The sequence below is a fragment of the Juglans regia genome, chromosome 7 (assembly GCF_001411555.2).
Source record: "Juglans regia cultivar Chandler chromosome 7, Walnut 2.0, whole genome shotgun sequence".
Taxonomy (NCBI): domain Eukaryota; kingdom Viridiplantae; phylum Streptophyta; class Magnoliopsida; order Fagales; family Juglandaceae; genus Juglans; species Juglans regia.
In genome coordinates, this window is record NC_049907.1 from 2,852,535 (window position 1) to 2,869,239 (window position 16,705).

Consider the following 16,705-nt stretch of genomic DNA (forward strand, 5'->3'; position numbering starts at 1 on the left):
TTTTTATTTGGTAATTAAAGAAATATTTTTTAATGATGTTGTCTATTTTTAAAAAAATATATTGAAAAATGTTAAAAAAATGCATGTGAAAAAAAGAAAAAAAAACACATGAAATACAATAGCGAGAGCCCTCAACAAAGCAGCGATGGCTGTAGAGCCAATTTTTTTTTTTTTAAATTGCAGCTAGTGAAAAAGCAAAAATAAATAAAAAAACACATGAAATACACTAGCGTGAGCTCTCAACAAAGCAGCGGTGGCTGTAGAGCCACTTTTTTTTTTTTTAAATTGCAACCAGTAAATAGTATTTCTTGTTAGGAATAACGTTAGCTATGTTATCATGTATATATTTATGGAGAATAGTCCAAATTAAATTAGAAAAAGCTAGCTAGCTAGCATATAATTGTGTATATCATGTGGTGATGACTCACTAATCTTATTTCTATCCGATTGTTTTATTGAACAAATAAATTTGGATTCGTCAACTTTTAGTTACTACATATCTACGACATTATACGCATGATGTCATGCATATATTGGTCAATTATATTTGATTGTAACTTCAACATGCATTCTTATTATTATTATTATGTTGCTTATAAACTTGATAATATTTATGTAAAAAATTGTGTTTAAAATTTGGTGATTTTAAATATGCAACTCTCAAGAACTTGTTAATTGAATAGTAATTTTGTATGTTAGCCCTTTTATATAAATAATGATGTTTTTAATTAGATATTATTCAGAATCTGCTTTTAAAAAGTTTTTATTTAATTAATGAATTGTTACTATTGTATACTTTTACAAAAAGATTTTTTTTTTTGTATAAATTTTTTTTTTCATCTAACCGGACGTTACGTACAAGGGGGCATACGCCGCCTTACTAGTATATATATATATATAAATATATACCGGTCTTCTTTGTTGCACAAGTAATAGTTTGACAGAAGAAATCCTTCTGCCAGGTAGCAAGTAGCAATTATTCTTCGTCTGTGTCTATTCCGATAAATCCGGAATTTCTGAAGAAATTGTTGTATGAAGCCTCGGATGCAGTGTCTGAATCATCTTCAGATTTGCCTTACAGCACTAGATATTGCTAACAGGTTTCAGCCACTTGGCAAGCCTGATCAAAACAAGATAGAAAAAAGAGAAATAATGTATATGAGTACGCTTGAAAGCCATCATGAAATTAAAACATTCGTACGTACCAAGATATACTAATATATATGTGCGCATTTGGGATCGATCGAGTAGTGTTTCTAGCAAGCTTAATTGCCGCCAGACAAGCCCGATCTCAACCATTTCTCTCATACTCATGAACTAGCACGATCTGAATTAAAATCAGATAAAAAACACCAAACAGCTTTGAAATATATAATAATGACCGACGAATATTCAAATCACTGGGTTTTTCCTCTTATTTCATAGACCAATATTGCCATAAAACTTTTAAGTACATGATTAATATGGGAGCCAAGTTTCAAGGATATTTGTCTGCAATTTCAAGGAGGTAGGAGCACAGCTCCTTCGGTTGCGAGAACATCACCATGTGATCGGAACCGGCAATTACCTTCACCTCCGGTGCTGGATTGTTCTCAATCATCCACCTTTGGAAATCCACCTTCATCGCATTGTCTTTTTCACAAATGATGTAAACTCTAGGAACTTGCCCGTATTTCTCCCTGCTCAGATTTTCTTCTTTTTGCAATGTTGAAGTATCCCCATAGAGACGAATTGGTCTCACCAACGACATTGCAAGCGTCAAATCCTAGTAATTTATAATTAGTTTCATCGTGTACAATATATTAGGAAATGCATGCCAACTTAATTAATTAGCTAACTAACTTATAATAATTATAACATTAATTACTATTAAGTATTAACAAGAATTTTGTGCACAACTTACAATGAAAGTAGTAGTCTAGCTTAAAAAAAAAAAAAAGGAGTCTAGTGTCATATCTGCAAAGAGAAATTATAGCTTTGACTATAAAACGATGTCACAAAAGTAAACTCACAAATTAACGTAGTTTAATGTGTTATATTAGATTGTAAAATTACTTTTATTATAAAGTATATCTAATGTATATATCATATGAAATCATGTCAATTTGTAAATTTATTTTTATGAGATCTCTTTGTGATTGTAACATTTCTTATCCACAAAACGTATTGACACCATCCAAAACTGCTCATTCCCAGGATCCCAAACTACACAAAATCAGCCATGAAATCCTCATCATAATTCTAGGAATTGATTTGTAAATATTGATTCTAGGAATTGATTTGTAATTATTATTTCTTTCCTTGTATTTGTTTATTTCCATACGTAGTCTAGCCTCTTGTATCTATTTAAACCAGAACCTATCATTGTATTTGGCAAGTCATTACAATAAAAATATTCTGTTTTCACATTATTGACATGGTATCAGCCTAAAGACGATTCCTAGCCTACCCGAAACCTCCATGGCTTCCTCTTCAAACTCCACTGTTACCTCCCCATATTCCCTTCACCCCTCTGATTCCCCTAGTCTAATTCTTGTATCCGGCCTCCTTACGGGAGACAATTTTCCAAAATGGCAAAAAGCCATGACTCGAGCACTCAACGCCAAGAACAAACTCAGTTTTGTTGATGGCTCTCTCCCCAACCCTGATTCGACCTCTCCAGATTACAACCAATGGAATCAAACCAAAGACATGGTCCTTACCTGGATTTTAAACTCCATCAGTCCATCTCTAGCCAACTCCCTTGAATATCACACCAATCCACGAGATGTTTGGGTTGACCTTCAATCTCGTTTCAGTCACGGCAATAATGCCCGTCTCTATCTCCTCAAACGTGAGCTTTCCTCTCTGCAACAAAACACCACCTCCATTCATGAGTATTACAACCATATCAAACAAATATGGGATGAATTAAGCCATCTTCAAAACAACACTGACCTCAAGGATTTACAAAAACAAGCCGATGACGAACGCGTCTTCCAGTTCCTTCTTGGTCTAAATGATTCTTTTGCCCAACTCAGAACCCAAATCCTAGCTATGGAACCCCTTCCTTCCATCACAAAAATTTTCTCTATTTTATTTCAGGAAGAGCAGCAGCACCTTCTGCACATCTCCCACTGCCGACGGAATTCATGGCCTTCGCAGCAACCAACTCCAGCACTGCCCGAAGCCATCTTCACTGCACTGAATGTGGCAAAACGGGTCACACCCGTGACCGATACTGGAGAATAATCGGGTACCCATCTGGCCGTGACCCACGCTCCAAGCCGCGCCCCTCCTTACTCGGCAAACCACCTTCTGGCTTGGCTCCGGTCGCAAATCAAGCCTCCTTCTCCGCAGATTCCTCGCCAGTACTGGGATTGACGCCGGAGCTCTACCAAAAATTGTTGGACTTGCTCACACCGACACCCCCTTCCTCCAATTTCGTCGGTAATGTCACTACTTCTCCTTCCTCCTTTGACAGCCACCACGATTGGGTCGTGGACAGCGGCGCTAGTGCGCACATGTGCCACGATCGCCGCCTATTTTCTGCTCTTAAGTCCCCCCCCCCTTCTCTCTCGGTAAAGCTCCCGAATGGCCATACCCTCTCTATTATGGGTATCGGCTCCTGCAACTTGTCCCCGACTCTTACCCTCTCAAATGTCTATTATATCCCTGACTTTCATTTTAATCTTCTATCTGTCCCTCAGCTCACAACTAACACAAATTGCATTGTTTCTTTTTCTTCTAAAAATTTTTTGTTTCAGGACCCACAGTCGACGAGGCTGATTGGAGCGGGTGATTTTTGCAATGGGCTTTATGTGTACCGGCCCAACAATGTTCTGGCTCTCTCAGTTCAATCCACTGCTAATAAAGACTTATGGCACCAACGCCTAGGTCATCCTTCCCGCCTTATTATTCCTCAATTATTTAATAATTCTCATGTTATTTCAAATTGTGATGTTTGTGCTCGTTCTAAGCACACACGTTTGCCTTTTTCCTCTAGTGATAATAAAAGTTCTTTTGCTTTCAATAGAATATTTTGTGACATTTGGGGTGGATACCATACTTCTTCTATTTGTGGTTCTCATTATTTTCTCACTATAGTTGATGATTTTTCCCGCACCACTTGGATTTATCTTATGCGTTATAAATCAGAGGCCTATACAAATCTTATACATTTTTTTGCCCTTGTTCAAACTCAGTTCAATACTACAGTAAAAAAAATTCGTACTGATAATGGACAAGAATTTCTTTCGCAAAAATTTCAATCTTATCTTCACAATCACGGCATTATTCATGAACGTACTTGCGTTGAAACTCCGCAACAAAATGGCGTTGCGGAGCGAAAACACAGGCACCTTCTAAATATTGCTCGTAGTCTTCGCTTCCAAGCACACTTGCCTCTAAAATTTTGGGGAGAATGTGTACTCACAGCGGCATATCTCATTAACCGTACATCGAGTCGTCTCCTTCAAAATAAATCTCCTTTTGAAATTCTCTTCAATACCATTCCAAATTACAATCACCTCCGTGTGTTCGGTTGCTTATGTTACGCACAAACTCTTTGTGCTCATCGAGATCAATTCTCCCCCCGCGCCTCCAAATGCATATTCCTTGGCTATCCCAGTAACCACAAAGCATACAAACTCTATAATCTCGACACACAAAAAATCTTCTTTTCTCGAGATGTTACTTTCCATGAAGACATATTTCCGTTTCAAGATCTTCCAGATATTTCTCATCCCTCTCTCCCTATTCTCCCCTTACCCGTCCCCGAACCTATCCTCTCATTACCTGCTCCCGAACCAACCCTTCCAACACCACCCCCTCCTCCTATTACCACCACGGACTCTCCCTCTCCCTCTACTTCTCTTCGTCCTCGCCGCACTACTTCTCGACCCACTTACCTTCAGGATTATGTTTGTCCGACTCTACACACAGAGCCCACGGCACCATCACTCGCTACATCAACCTCAGGTACTGCTCACCCTTTATCTGCATTTCTTTCATATTCTCGTTTCTCAACTTCTCATCTTACTTTTTTACATGCTCTTACCTCTTCTGTTGAACCTTCTTGCTATTCCACTGCCCTTCGTCATTCTCACTGGCGTGAAGCAATGTCTAATGAGCTCCGTGCACTTGAAGCTAATTCTACCTGGACACTTGAACCACTCCCTCCTGGTAAAAAGCCCATTGGTTGCAAATGGGTCTTTAAAACCAAGCTCAAAGCCAATGGTTCAATTGAAAGGTATAAAGCTCGCCTGGTTGCAAAAGGTTATACTCAAGTTGAAGGCCTCGATTATCATGAGACTTTTGCACCTGTTGCAAAAATGACTACTGTTCGGTGCTTGTTAGCTATAGCCGCTGCTCAGCAATGGATCATTCACCAACTCGATGTCAACAATGCTTTCTTACATGGCGATCTTGATGAAGAAGTATACATGACACCACCTCCTGGATATTGCCCTAAGGGGGAGACTCGTGTCTGCCGCCTCCGCAAATCCCTCTACGGCCTCAAACAAGCATCCCGCAACTGGTTTTTTAAACTAACAACTGTGCTTCTTGATGCAGGTTTTACTCAATCTCAAGCAGATCACTCTTTATTCACCTTGGTCAAACCCACGAGTATCACCATCGTACTTGTCTATGTTGATGATATTCTGGTTGCTGGAAATGATCTTTCCCAAATAGAGACATTCAAACATGCACTCTCTACCAATTTCAAAACCAAGGATCTCGGCCCCCTCAAATATTTTCTTGGTCTCGAAGTTGCGCGTTCCCAAAAAGGCATCTTCCTGAATCAACGAAAATATGCTCTTGATATTCTGAATGACAGTGGTCAACTTGGCGCCCGGATCGCTTCCTTTCCCATGGAACAAAACTTGAAGCTCACAAATCAAGATGGCGACCTTCTTTCTGATCCTAGTACCTATCGGCGACTCGTGGGACGACTCATCTACCTGACCATCACTCGGCCTGATATTGTCTTCACAGTGAACATCCTCAGTCAGTTTATGCATGCCCCCCGCCTTCCACACATGCAAGCCGCCACTCGTGTTCTTCGTTACATCAAAGGCAGCCCAGGCCAAGGCATTTTCTTTCCCTCTTCCACTACTTTACATGTCACTGCTTATACTGATTCAGATTGGGCCAGCTGTCCCACAACGCGTCGCTCTACCACCGGCTATTTCATTCAGCTTGGCACTAGTCCTATTTCATGGCGCACCAAGAAACAAACGAAAGTAGCTCGCTCTTCCGCTGAAGCTGAATATCGTGCCATGGCCGTCACCACTTGTGAGCTCACCTGGTTAAAACAACTCCTCGTTGATTTTGGTATTTCTCATCCTGAACCTTTTAGCTTACATTGTGATAATCAATCTGCTCTGCACATTGCTCATAATCCTGTGTTCCATGAACGCACCAAGCATATTGAGATTGATTGTCACATTATTCGAGATAAGATCCGGTCTGGTCTCCTCACTGCCGTCCATACGTCATCACATGAACAAGTTGCGGACATCTTCACCAAAGCCTTAGGCCGAGAACTCTTTCATCATTTTTTATGCAAGTTGGGCATTACGGACCTTCATGCGCCAACTTGAGGGGGAGTATTGACACCATCCAAAACTGCTTATTCCCAGGATCCCAAACTACACAAAATCAGCCATGAAATCCTCATCATAATTCTAGGAATTGATTTGTAAATATTGATTCTAGGAATTGATTTGTAATTATTATTTCTTTCCTTGTATTTCTTTATTTCCATACGTAGTCTAGCCTCTTGTATCTATTTAAACCAGAACCTATCATTGTATTTGGCAAGTCATTACAATAAAAATATTCTGTTTTCACATTATTGACAAAACGCGTGTGTAAACATCATTATTAATTAATATTATGCGGAATGAATACAAAATTTATGCTTAAAAGATTCCTTCTTTCTCAGGAAGAAAAAAAGTAAATGGTTGTATCATGTACATATGACCATTACACATGCACCTGTCTTGAAGTTTTCTGGATTATGAGGATAAAACGTGCGTGAAAATGAATGAGAGAATTGATGTGAGTATTGGGATATTAATGGAGCATGTACGTACGTACCTCAGGTGGGGAGAGTTGGTAAAACTGGGTTGCCATGTAGTTGCGACCCCATAAAAGGGAGGTTGGAGGGTTGTTTTCCCCTTGATCGAACGTAAATTGCGTGTCCATATAAGAATCCAGTCTTCGGTTGAACTACATGATATATATTTTCCAAATTAACCATATATGCAAAAAGACATTATAATTAAGTACGTAGCTGTAAAATAGGCAAACCTATATACGTACGAATTGATCTAAAGATCGATCTGGCTGTATCAGATATATATATATATAGGTGAATTTTATCTATATATAAATTAGTTAATATATATTTAAAGCATGAATTTTTAAATATCATGTATATATCTAGTGATGTTGAGCCATAGAATTAATTAATTGCATGCACAAATTAATTAGTATCTCACATGCACATCATCTTCAAATCTTACGGTTTGATATATATATAAATCATCCAAATGAAAATCAACTTTTGCAAAAGGAGCTAGGATGTTTTGTTTTTGTCTTTGCCAATATGTCTTTGGAAGTATCGATACGGACTCCAATAATTAGCACGTAACACAAGAAAGAAATTAGGAGCCATCAAATTAAACATATCACCATCAAGCTAAAGACAGGACAAAGAAATGAAAAGATGAGAAAAGAAAATCCAAGTCTACCACGCGTGAAGAAAAATCCACTAGAGAAGAAAATCAGTACAAGTCGATGATAGAGAAATCTCACCACACTTTTAATCGTGGGAGTAGTATTGTATTTATATAGAAAGGCAACATACAGAAACTGTATAAGGTATAGCAATACATGATAATGAACAAATGTAAAAGCTATACAAGGTAAGATTTAGCAAATTACAATGAGTGAAATCTGCACTATAATTAGTCCTATGACTGTCAATGAGATGGAGATAAATCAGCCTACAATCTCTTTGCTACACTCTTGGCATCCATATTTGTCATGCTGCTTTCCATACTAGTGGTTTCCATATCAGGAATGGTGTTGATCGAAAGGTGAATATTATCATCCGCCCTCAAACTAGGCGTGGTAACAAGGCATAGTTTGTTCTTGAGTCTGTCCAAATCATATCTTGTTTGAGGCTTAGTGAAAACATCTGCAATCTGAGCTGAAGTTGAGATGTGCCGAGTGATTAACAAACCAAGAGAAACTCTCTCCCTGATATAATGATAATCTAACTCAATGTGTTTACTTCTAGCGTGAAACACGGGATTGACAGTCATGAACAAGGAGCTGAGATTATCACAAAATAAAACTGGTGGTGTTATCAATGGAACTTGAAGGTCACAAAGGATGAAAGTAAGCCAGGTGATTTCTGCAGCAGTTTGGGCCATAGCCCTATATTCAGCTTCTGAGCTTGAACGAGAGACTGTGGGTTGCTTTTTTGCACTTCAAGAAATTATGTTACTGCCAAGGTAAGTGCAGAAACCAGTGGTTGAACGTCATGTTTGTGGGCATCCTGCCCAATCTGCATCCGAGAAGGCATAAAGGTCCAATGTACTGGAGTTTTGAATATGCAAACCATGATGAGCAGTCCCTTTCACATATCTCAGAATCCGTCTTACCATTGTGAAATGGTCTTGTGTTGGAGCATGCATGAACTGAGAAACATAATTAACACTAGATGAAATATCAGGACGTGTTAGTGTTAAATACTGTAATGCACCAACTAGAGATCGATAGGTGTGAGGATCAGAAAGTGCTGTTGAGTCCATGACTGTTTTGAACTTTTGAGTCATTGGAGTATGAGTTGGTTTGCAATCTCTCATTAATGCACGATCAAGTAGATCAATAGCATACTTAGATTGGTGCAGTACAAGGCCATCTGAAACATAACTGACTTCAACTCCCAAAAAATAATGAAGTGCACCAAGGTCCTTCATTGCAAATTCAGTGTGCAACACAGCTATGAATTGATCAATTAATTTATCTGAGGAACCCGTGAGGATGATATCATCCACATATAGAAGTAGCACCAAAGTGCCATGAGCCGAATGATTGATGAAGAGACTTGGATCAGCTGTACTGCAGAAGAAACCAGATTCAAGAAGAAAGGTGCTAAATCTATCAAACCAAGCTCTTGGAGCTTGTTTTAATCCATATATTGCCTTATGAAGTAAGCACACATGGTCAGGTTTCTCATGGTTCACAAAGCCAGGAGGCTGTTCCATGAATATCTTTTCTGACAAGAGTCCATGAAGAAATGCATTTTTCACATCTAGCTGTCTAATACTTCATTTTCGAACAACAGCTAGTGAAATAATTATTCGAATAGTGGCTGGTTTCACTACAGGAGAGTAAGTCTCTGTAAAGTCTATGCCATCCACTTGATGAAAACCTTTAGCTACCAGCCTTGCCTTTAGACGTTGTAATGATCCATCAGGATTGATTTTGGGTGTTAGTACCCAACGTGATCCAACCACATTCATTGTGGAATTTCTGGGAACAAGAGACCAGGTCTCATTTTGCCATAATGCTTCCAATTCTTCTTCCATAGCTTTCTTCCAGCCAGGATGTTTAACAGCTGATTGAATAGTTCTTGGTGGCTTTGGTATGCCAACATACTGATGAATTAAAGCATACTTAGGATTATGTTTATGAATACCTGATTTTGCACGAGTCTGCATAGGATGTGAAGAAGCAGGTAGTATAGAATTTGAGGACTCTGCATGAGGTATTATGGACTAATTGCTTACTTCAGGACCTGCTGGGCCTTCGGATTGATCCAGTAGAGAGGAAATGTCAGGTAACATAGATGAGACAGTATTGGACTGAAGTTCTACACCACATACTAAATCAGATAGAGTTAGTTGTTTACTCAAGGGTGCATTAGGAGTCGGATTTTCTGTATGTGCTGATGGAGAAGAATGAGAGCATATAGTGACTGTTGAAGAATCCCATTCTTTGAAAGTAGTGACCAGAAAATCTGAACAAGACTTGTTATTGGAGACTTGAGTTTTAAAGTGAAGATGATCCTCATCAAATGCTACATGTCTGGAAATAAATGTCCTTCTTGTAGGTGGATAATAACACCTATACCCTTTATGTCGATCACTATAGCCCAAGAATACACAAGAGAGTGACTTTGGGTCAAACTTACTTGTCTTTTGGTCCCAAACATAAGGATAACATCTTGAACCAAAGACACGAAGAGATCCATAATCTGGTGTTTTGTGATAAAGCATATAATAAGGGGACTCCCATTTTAAAGTGATAGTAGGGAGTCTGTTGATTAAGAAAACAGCTGTGGTAAATGCTTCTACCCAAAAACACTTGGGAACATTAGCATGCAACATCATTGTAAGACCCAACTCTCTAATATTTCGATGTCTCCTCTCAACAAATCCATTCTGCTCAGGCGTGTATGGACAGGATATTTGATGTAAAATACCAGAATTTTGCAAATGACTAATAAAGGCATTATTCAGAAATTCTCCTCCTCCATCTGTTTGTACCACTTTTATGATTTTCTCAAACTGTCTCAAGACATATTTCTCAAATAGTAAGAATTGATTAAAGAAATCTGACTTTTGCTTTAGAGGAATCATCCAAATGAACTTTGTAAAATCATCCACAATTGCAGCATAATAATGAGATTTATTCATTGAAGGAACAGGAGCAGGCCCCCACAAGTCAATATGAAGCTTATCAAAAGGAGTAATTGTTTTAGACACTGAAGTAGAGAAGGGAAGCTTAGACATCTTCCCTAACTGACAACTCTCACAGACTTTATTCTCTAACTTATTGGACAATATTTTAATAAGACCCTTGCTTTGAAGATTAGCAACAGCAGCTGCTTGAGGATGCCCGAGCCTTTGATGCCATAGATCCCTTGTTACTGCTCGAAACCTTGTTGAAAAGAAAGCAGCTGGTGAAGCCCGAATGGTGTAAAGATTATCCTGCTTGAGTCCCTTCATTAGAACTCTGTGTCACTCGATCCTTGATCACAAAATGCTCATTAGAAAACTCACAGTTTACTGGATAATCATTAGTCAATTGTCCAATAGATAACAAGTTTTTCTCTAGATCAGGAACCAAAAGAATATTGGTTAAAGTAATCTTAGAAGATCCTGACCCGTTAGTAGCATCACCAATGTGTGTAATTCTTAGAAAATCTCAATTTCCAATTAACGCATGATCTGAACCAACATAAGGCTTTAAGTTAGATAAAATACCTTCATGAGAAGTCATGTGAGCAAAAGCTCCTGTGTCAGAAATCCATTCATCATTGTTGGTTTCTGAGACAATATTGAGAGCTGCAAATGCTTTAGGCAAGTTGTCGGGCTGAATTGAGTGATTAAACCTGTGCCAACAACGAATTGCAGTGTGGCCTCGTTTATCACAGATTTGACAAAGAAGTTCACGATTAGGCTCACGGGTAGAATTAGTTGACACATTTGGAGAACCTAGATTGTTCAGCTTCACAGTTGCTTGATTAGTAGGAGAAAAACCTTTACCTTTTGAGGAAAAACTACCTAATTGCCGAGATCCCTTGTTGTTGAATTTTGAGTTATTTTTCTGACCATAAAAGGCAGTGTAGGCTCCTGAGTCAGGAGAGTGCAAGCTAATCTGTGTCTCATAGCTTTGCAGTAAAGGCACTGCTTCTGCATAACTTGGCATAAAAGGTTTGAGCATAGAAGTGGTAAAAGGTTCATACCTTGCTCCCAAGCCATTTAATAGAGAGAATACTTTGGTTTTGTCATCAACAGGACAGCCAATAGCAGATAAGCTATCACACACACCTTTGAATTTACGGAGATAATCATTCAAAGGCATATCAAAGTCTTTCTTCATGTGATTGAGTTGCTGTGTAAGTTGAAACTGTCGCTCCTGAGAAGATTGAGCATATGCTTCTTTGAGAGTCCTCCATACATGTGCCAAAGTGTCCAGGCCAATGACAATCCCAAGAGCCTCTTCAGATAATGTTCCAATGATCCAGCCTCTAAGTAGTCGATCAGCAGTTTTCCATTTCACAAATTCTGGGTTAGAAACAGCTTGATGAATTGAACCCTCTGGAGGTGGAAGTACAGCTTCAGGGATAGTGACTTCTCCCGTAAGATAAGTCACCAGTTCTTGACTCTCTGCTAGAGCAAGGACTTGCTCACGCCAAAGAGGATAATTTTCAGACTTGAGTCTGAGAGTAACAAAATTGCCAACATTCAATGATATTGAAGACATGTTTGCGGAAGAAAAAAAAAATTGCCCTCCTCACAATATGAATTCTCTGATACCAAGAAGAAAATCAGTACAAGTCGATGATAGAGAAATCTCACCACACTTTTAATCGTGGGAGTAGTATTGTATTTATATAGAAAGGCAACATACAGAAACTGTATAAGGTATAACAATACATGGTAATATACAGAAACTGTATAAGGTATAGCAATACATGGTAATGAACAACTGTAAAAGCTATACAAGGTAAGATTTAGCAAATTACAAGGAGTGAAATCTGCACTATAATTAGTCCTATGACTGTCAATGAGATGGAGATAAATCAGCCTACAATCTCTTTGCTACACTCTTGGCATCCATATTTGTCATGCTGCTTTCCATACTAATGGTTTCCATATCAGGAATGATGTTGATCGAAAGGTGAATATTATCAATGATCATGATCATTTTTGCTTCTACTATACTATAGAGAGAGAGAGAGATGGAAGTACCTCCTGTAACAGAGACTCTCTCAAGTCGGGACTAGGCATAAAGGCAGCGGCGTACACTGCAACAGAGACTCTCTCGGGGAACTTTTCCATGGCAACAGATATGCAGAGACCTCCATAGCTGTGGCCGACAAGTACCACCCTTTCCTCCATTAATGGCGGAGACGCCATGAATTCCATCAAAGGCTCGACGTATTCCGAAAATGACTTTACTTCATGCACCTGCTTTGGGTGGATCCCAGAAGCAGCTAGGTCCAGGACTGTGACCTTATGACCTGAGAATTTCAACAAACTTGCCACCTTATACCAACACCATGCTCCATGGCAGGCTCCATGTACAAGTACAAAGTGCTTGATCTCGCTGTTCTCCATCTCCACTTATCCATCTACCTACTCTTTTGGAAGACCTTGCCGTTTTAGCTTTAAAAGACTTGGAGCATTAGCATTGGTTTTATCAAATTCATCTTCAAAATTTAATGAAAAGTACATGTTTAATATAAATTTAAAACCTCCTTATCCATAACCCCATGTTGGATTAGCCATTAGATTCACCAAACTAATAATATAATATTATTTTTTAATAATAATTTTTTAATTTTTTTTTTCATATTTTACAATTACACTAACTATATATATATATATATATATTAATAATTTAATTTGATACTTAAATTATTGATACTAACCAGAGGGTCATTGCATGAATTATAGGAAATGTAAGAAATATATTTTATAATAAAATAATAGAAATAGAGAATGAATAGTGAGTCTTCAAATATAGAGATGAAAGTAAAAATATTGTAGCTCAAAACTTGAGCTTTGATAGTATACCAAATCCAATACTAGCATTTTAACCCCCAAATCATCAAATTTTGATGAAACCTCCCTTTTGATAAGACCGATACTGGTGCTCTTAATGTGGAATAAAATTGTAATCAGAAGAATTTTAAATTTTAAAAAGATAAAAAGATATTTTCATAATTTAAAAAAGGGAAATGCTTTTCCTACATAAAGGTGGTCATCGATTGCATTTTTTATTTTATTTTTTTTACTTAATTGTTAAGTAATTATTTTAAATTGAATTTTTAGTTTTTATTTTTTTAAAATATTTAATGAATTTTAAAAAATATTAAAAAAAAAAAAGACAAATTTGTTTTTACCTATTCGGTGGTGGTTTCAGTGGACTCTCTCTATGGGAGTAGCACCGTCCTTTAAAAGAAGCGTCCAGCAACAACAAAGAAGGAAAGAAAAAATAAACAAAACATGTCCGACGAGTAGTAAACCAATGATATAGGATTGTATACATATCATTATCCTTCAAATATACATACACACGTAAAATAAAAGCGCGAAGAAATTAACGAAAATGGTAGACATGGGTTGGTGTAAATTTATCCAGTTAAAATATTGACACTGTATTTTGTTCTGGTGCATGGCACATGCCATGGTGCTTCGTGCTGGTACAAGCTCAAACCACGGCTCGAGTTCGCCGGCCAGCGCAGCGAGTCATAGCCCTTGATCTTGCGGCTTCATGTATCAGTACGAAGACAATCAAAGATGTTGGCAGCTTTCACGAGTATATTGAACCATTGTTAGAGCTTTTGGCCGCACTTCCTCCTGACCAAAAGGTTGTAATCGTGGGGCACAGCTTTGGGGGCTTGAATTTAGCCCTTACAATGGAAAAGTACCTTGAGAAAGTAGTTGTAGCCTTTTAGGGGTTTTCATGGCGGCTTTTATGCCAGATATCACACACAAGCCGTCATATGTTTTGGAACAGGTGTGACGTCTCAAACCGTTATCTTTTAGTTGTTAAAGAAGATTACACATAAGGTGTTTGTAAAAAAGTCTCACACACTATGAGAGTACATTGAGAGTCTTTCAATATATACACAATATGTAGGTTATTTACAGAGTGTATTGAATGTTACAAAGAGGGATTTTTGGAATGCAATCATAGGAGGGGAATATGGGGCTTAATGTGAAATTGCCATATTTGGCCTTTGTAGCCATTGGGCATATATGGATGGTTGTTGGTTGTAGAGTTTCCATATATAAAATTTCTAGTTGCTGGACAAGGTTCCTTATATATCTTCAATACTCCCTCACTAGGGGTGTAATTGGTCCGGTCCAATTTTAAAAAAAAATTAGGACTGAACCAGTATGCACCGGTTTTGCATTTTCGAAAAACGATTACGTACCGGTTATCCTCCTAAACCGATACCTCCAGTTTTACCGATTCTGATCCGGTTTTTAATTTATAGTATTAATATTATGGCATAAAATGTAATTAATATACTAATATATATTAGTATACTAATGTATACTAATTAATTAAAGTGAAATATAATTAATATACTAATGTATATTAGTATTACTAATATATTATGTATTTATCAAAAGAAATAAGTTGGGAATTTATTAGGTTATAAAATGTTATTAATATATATATTATGTTATAAATTATAACAACATTATCTTATATATCATTATAATTTATATTATTATGAATGTTATATATAAAAATTATATATAATATAAAAAGTATTATACATAATATTAAAAAAATTAATTTAAAATATATAATATAGTGAACCGGTTTGGTCTGGTCCTAAAAAGCATAGAACTGGAACCAGACCAGTACTGGCCAGTTTTGGAACTACGGAAACTGGTTTAGGACCAGTTCAAGCCGGTTTCCCCGTTAAGTTTTACACCTCTATCCCCTGCAAACTATGCCGAGGTAGAAGGCCAAGTTTGATCCCATAACATGTGAAGAGTGTGGCATCCAAGAGGCTTGGTAAAAATATTAGCTAGTTGTAAAGAGGCGGGGACATGCTAACCATGAAGTAGTCCAAGAGCAACATGTTCACACACATAGTGATAGTCAATCTCAATGTGTTTACTACGAGTATGAAAAACAGGATTAACAATCATGTAGAGAGCACTAAGATTGTCACAAAAGAGGAGTGGCAGAGACAAAAGGTGAACACCAAGATCTAGAAAGGAAATCCATGTGAGTTCAGCAGTTGTATGCGCCATGGTGCGATATTCAGCTTCAAAGCTTGAGCGAGACATAGTATTTTGTTTCTTAGCAGACCAAGAGATTCAGTTGCTTTCTAGGAAAATACAATATCTAGTTGTGGAACACCGTGTTTAAGGACAACCTGCCCAATCTGCATCTGAAAATGCATAAAGATCAAGTGTAGATTGGGAACTGAAGTAAATACCAAGCTCAACAGTTCCATGTAAATAGCAAAGAATATGTTTTACCATTTTGTAGTGAGAGATGGATGGCGAATGCATAAATTGTGAAACAAAATTAACACTATAAGCTAGGTCTAGCCATGTAAGTGGTATTGAAGGGCACTAATATTGCTACAATAGTGAGAGGCGTCAGGAAAGGGAACATCACTAATGAGGCCCTTTGTTTGGGCCATCACAGGTGTACCCATGGGTTTGCAGTCTTGCATTTGTGCACGTTCTAGTATGTCAAGAGCATACATGGTTTGGGACAAAATAAGGCCATCTTTAGTACGGTGAACTTGTATGCTAAAAAAAATAATGTAATGGGCCAAGGTCTTTTATGGCAAATTGGGTACCAAGAGTACAAGTTAATTTGTGCAAAAGAGCATAATTAGAACCTGTTGAGAGAATATCGTCAACATATAATAATAAAACACGCATATCACAAAAGGAGTGATATATAAAAGGTGAGGGATCAACCATCATACTACATAGAAACCCATAAGAGATGGGAAAAGTACTAAACTTATCAAACCATACACGGGGGTTTGTTTTAAACCGTACAAGGCTTTATTCAATTTGAAAATATATGAAGAGAAGTTAGGATCGGTAAAACTTGGGGGTTGTTCCATGAAGACGGACTCTTTAAGATCCCCATGAAGAAAGTCATTCTTGACGTCAAGTTGGCGAATGTCCCTGTGATTGACAAG

The 16,705-nt window shown here is 37.8% G+C and overlaps 1 protein-coding gene across 1 annotated transcript; it reads right to left on the reverse strand.

Annotated features, from left to right (window-relative positions):
• Positions 1-1,445: 1,445 nt before the first annotated feature.
• Positions 1,446-13,127, reverse strand: LOC108995320 (methylesterase 10-like). Its single transcript, XM_035692156.1, has 3 exons — positions 12,759-13,127; positions 7,084-7,215; positions 1,446-1,765 (listed from the first exon to the last, which is right to left on the reverse strand). Exons 1-3 carry the CDS (start codon positions 13,125-13,127, stop codon positions 1,478-1,480), a joined length of 789 nt encoding a protein of 262 aa, XP_035548049.1. The 3' UTR covers positions 1,446-1,477.
• Between the last annotated feature and the right edge of the window lie 3,578 nt (positions 13,128-16,705).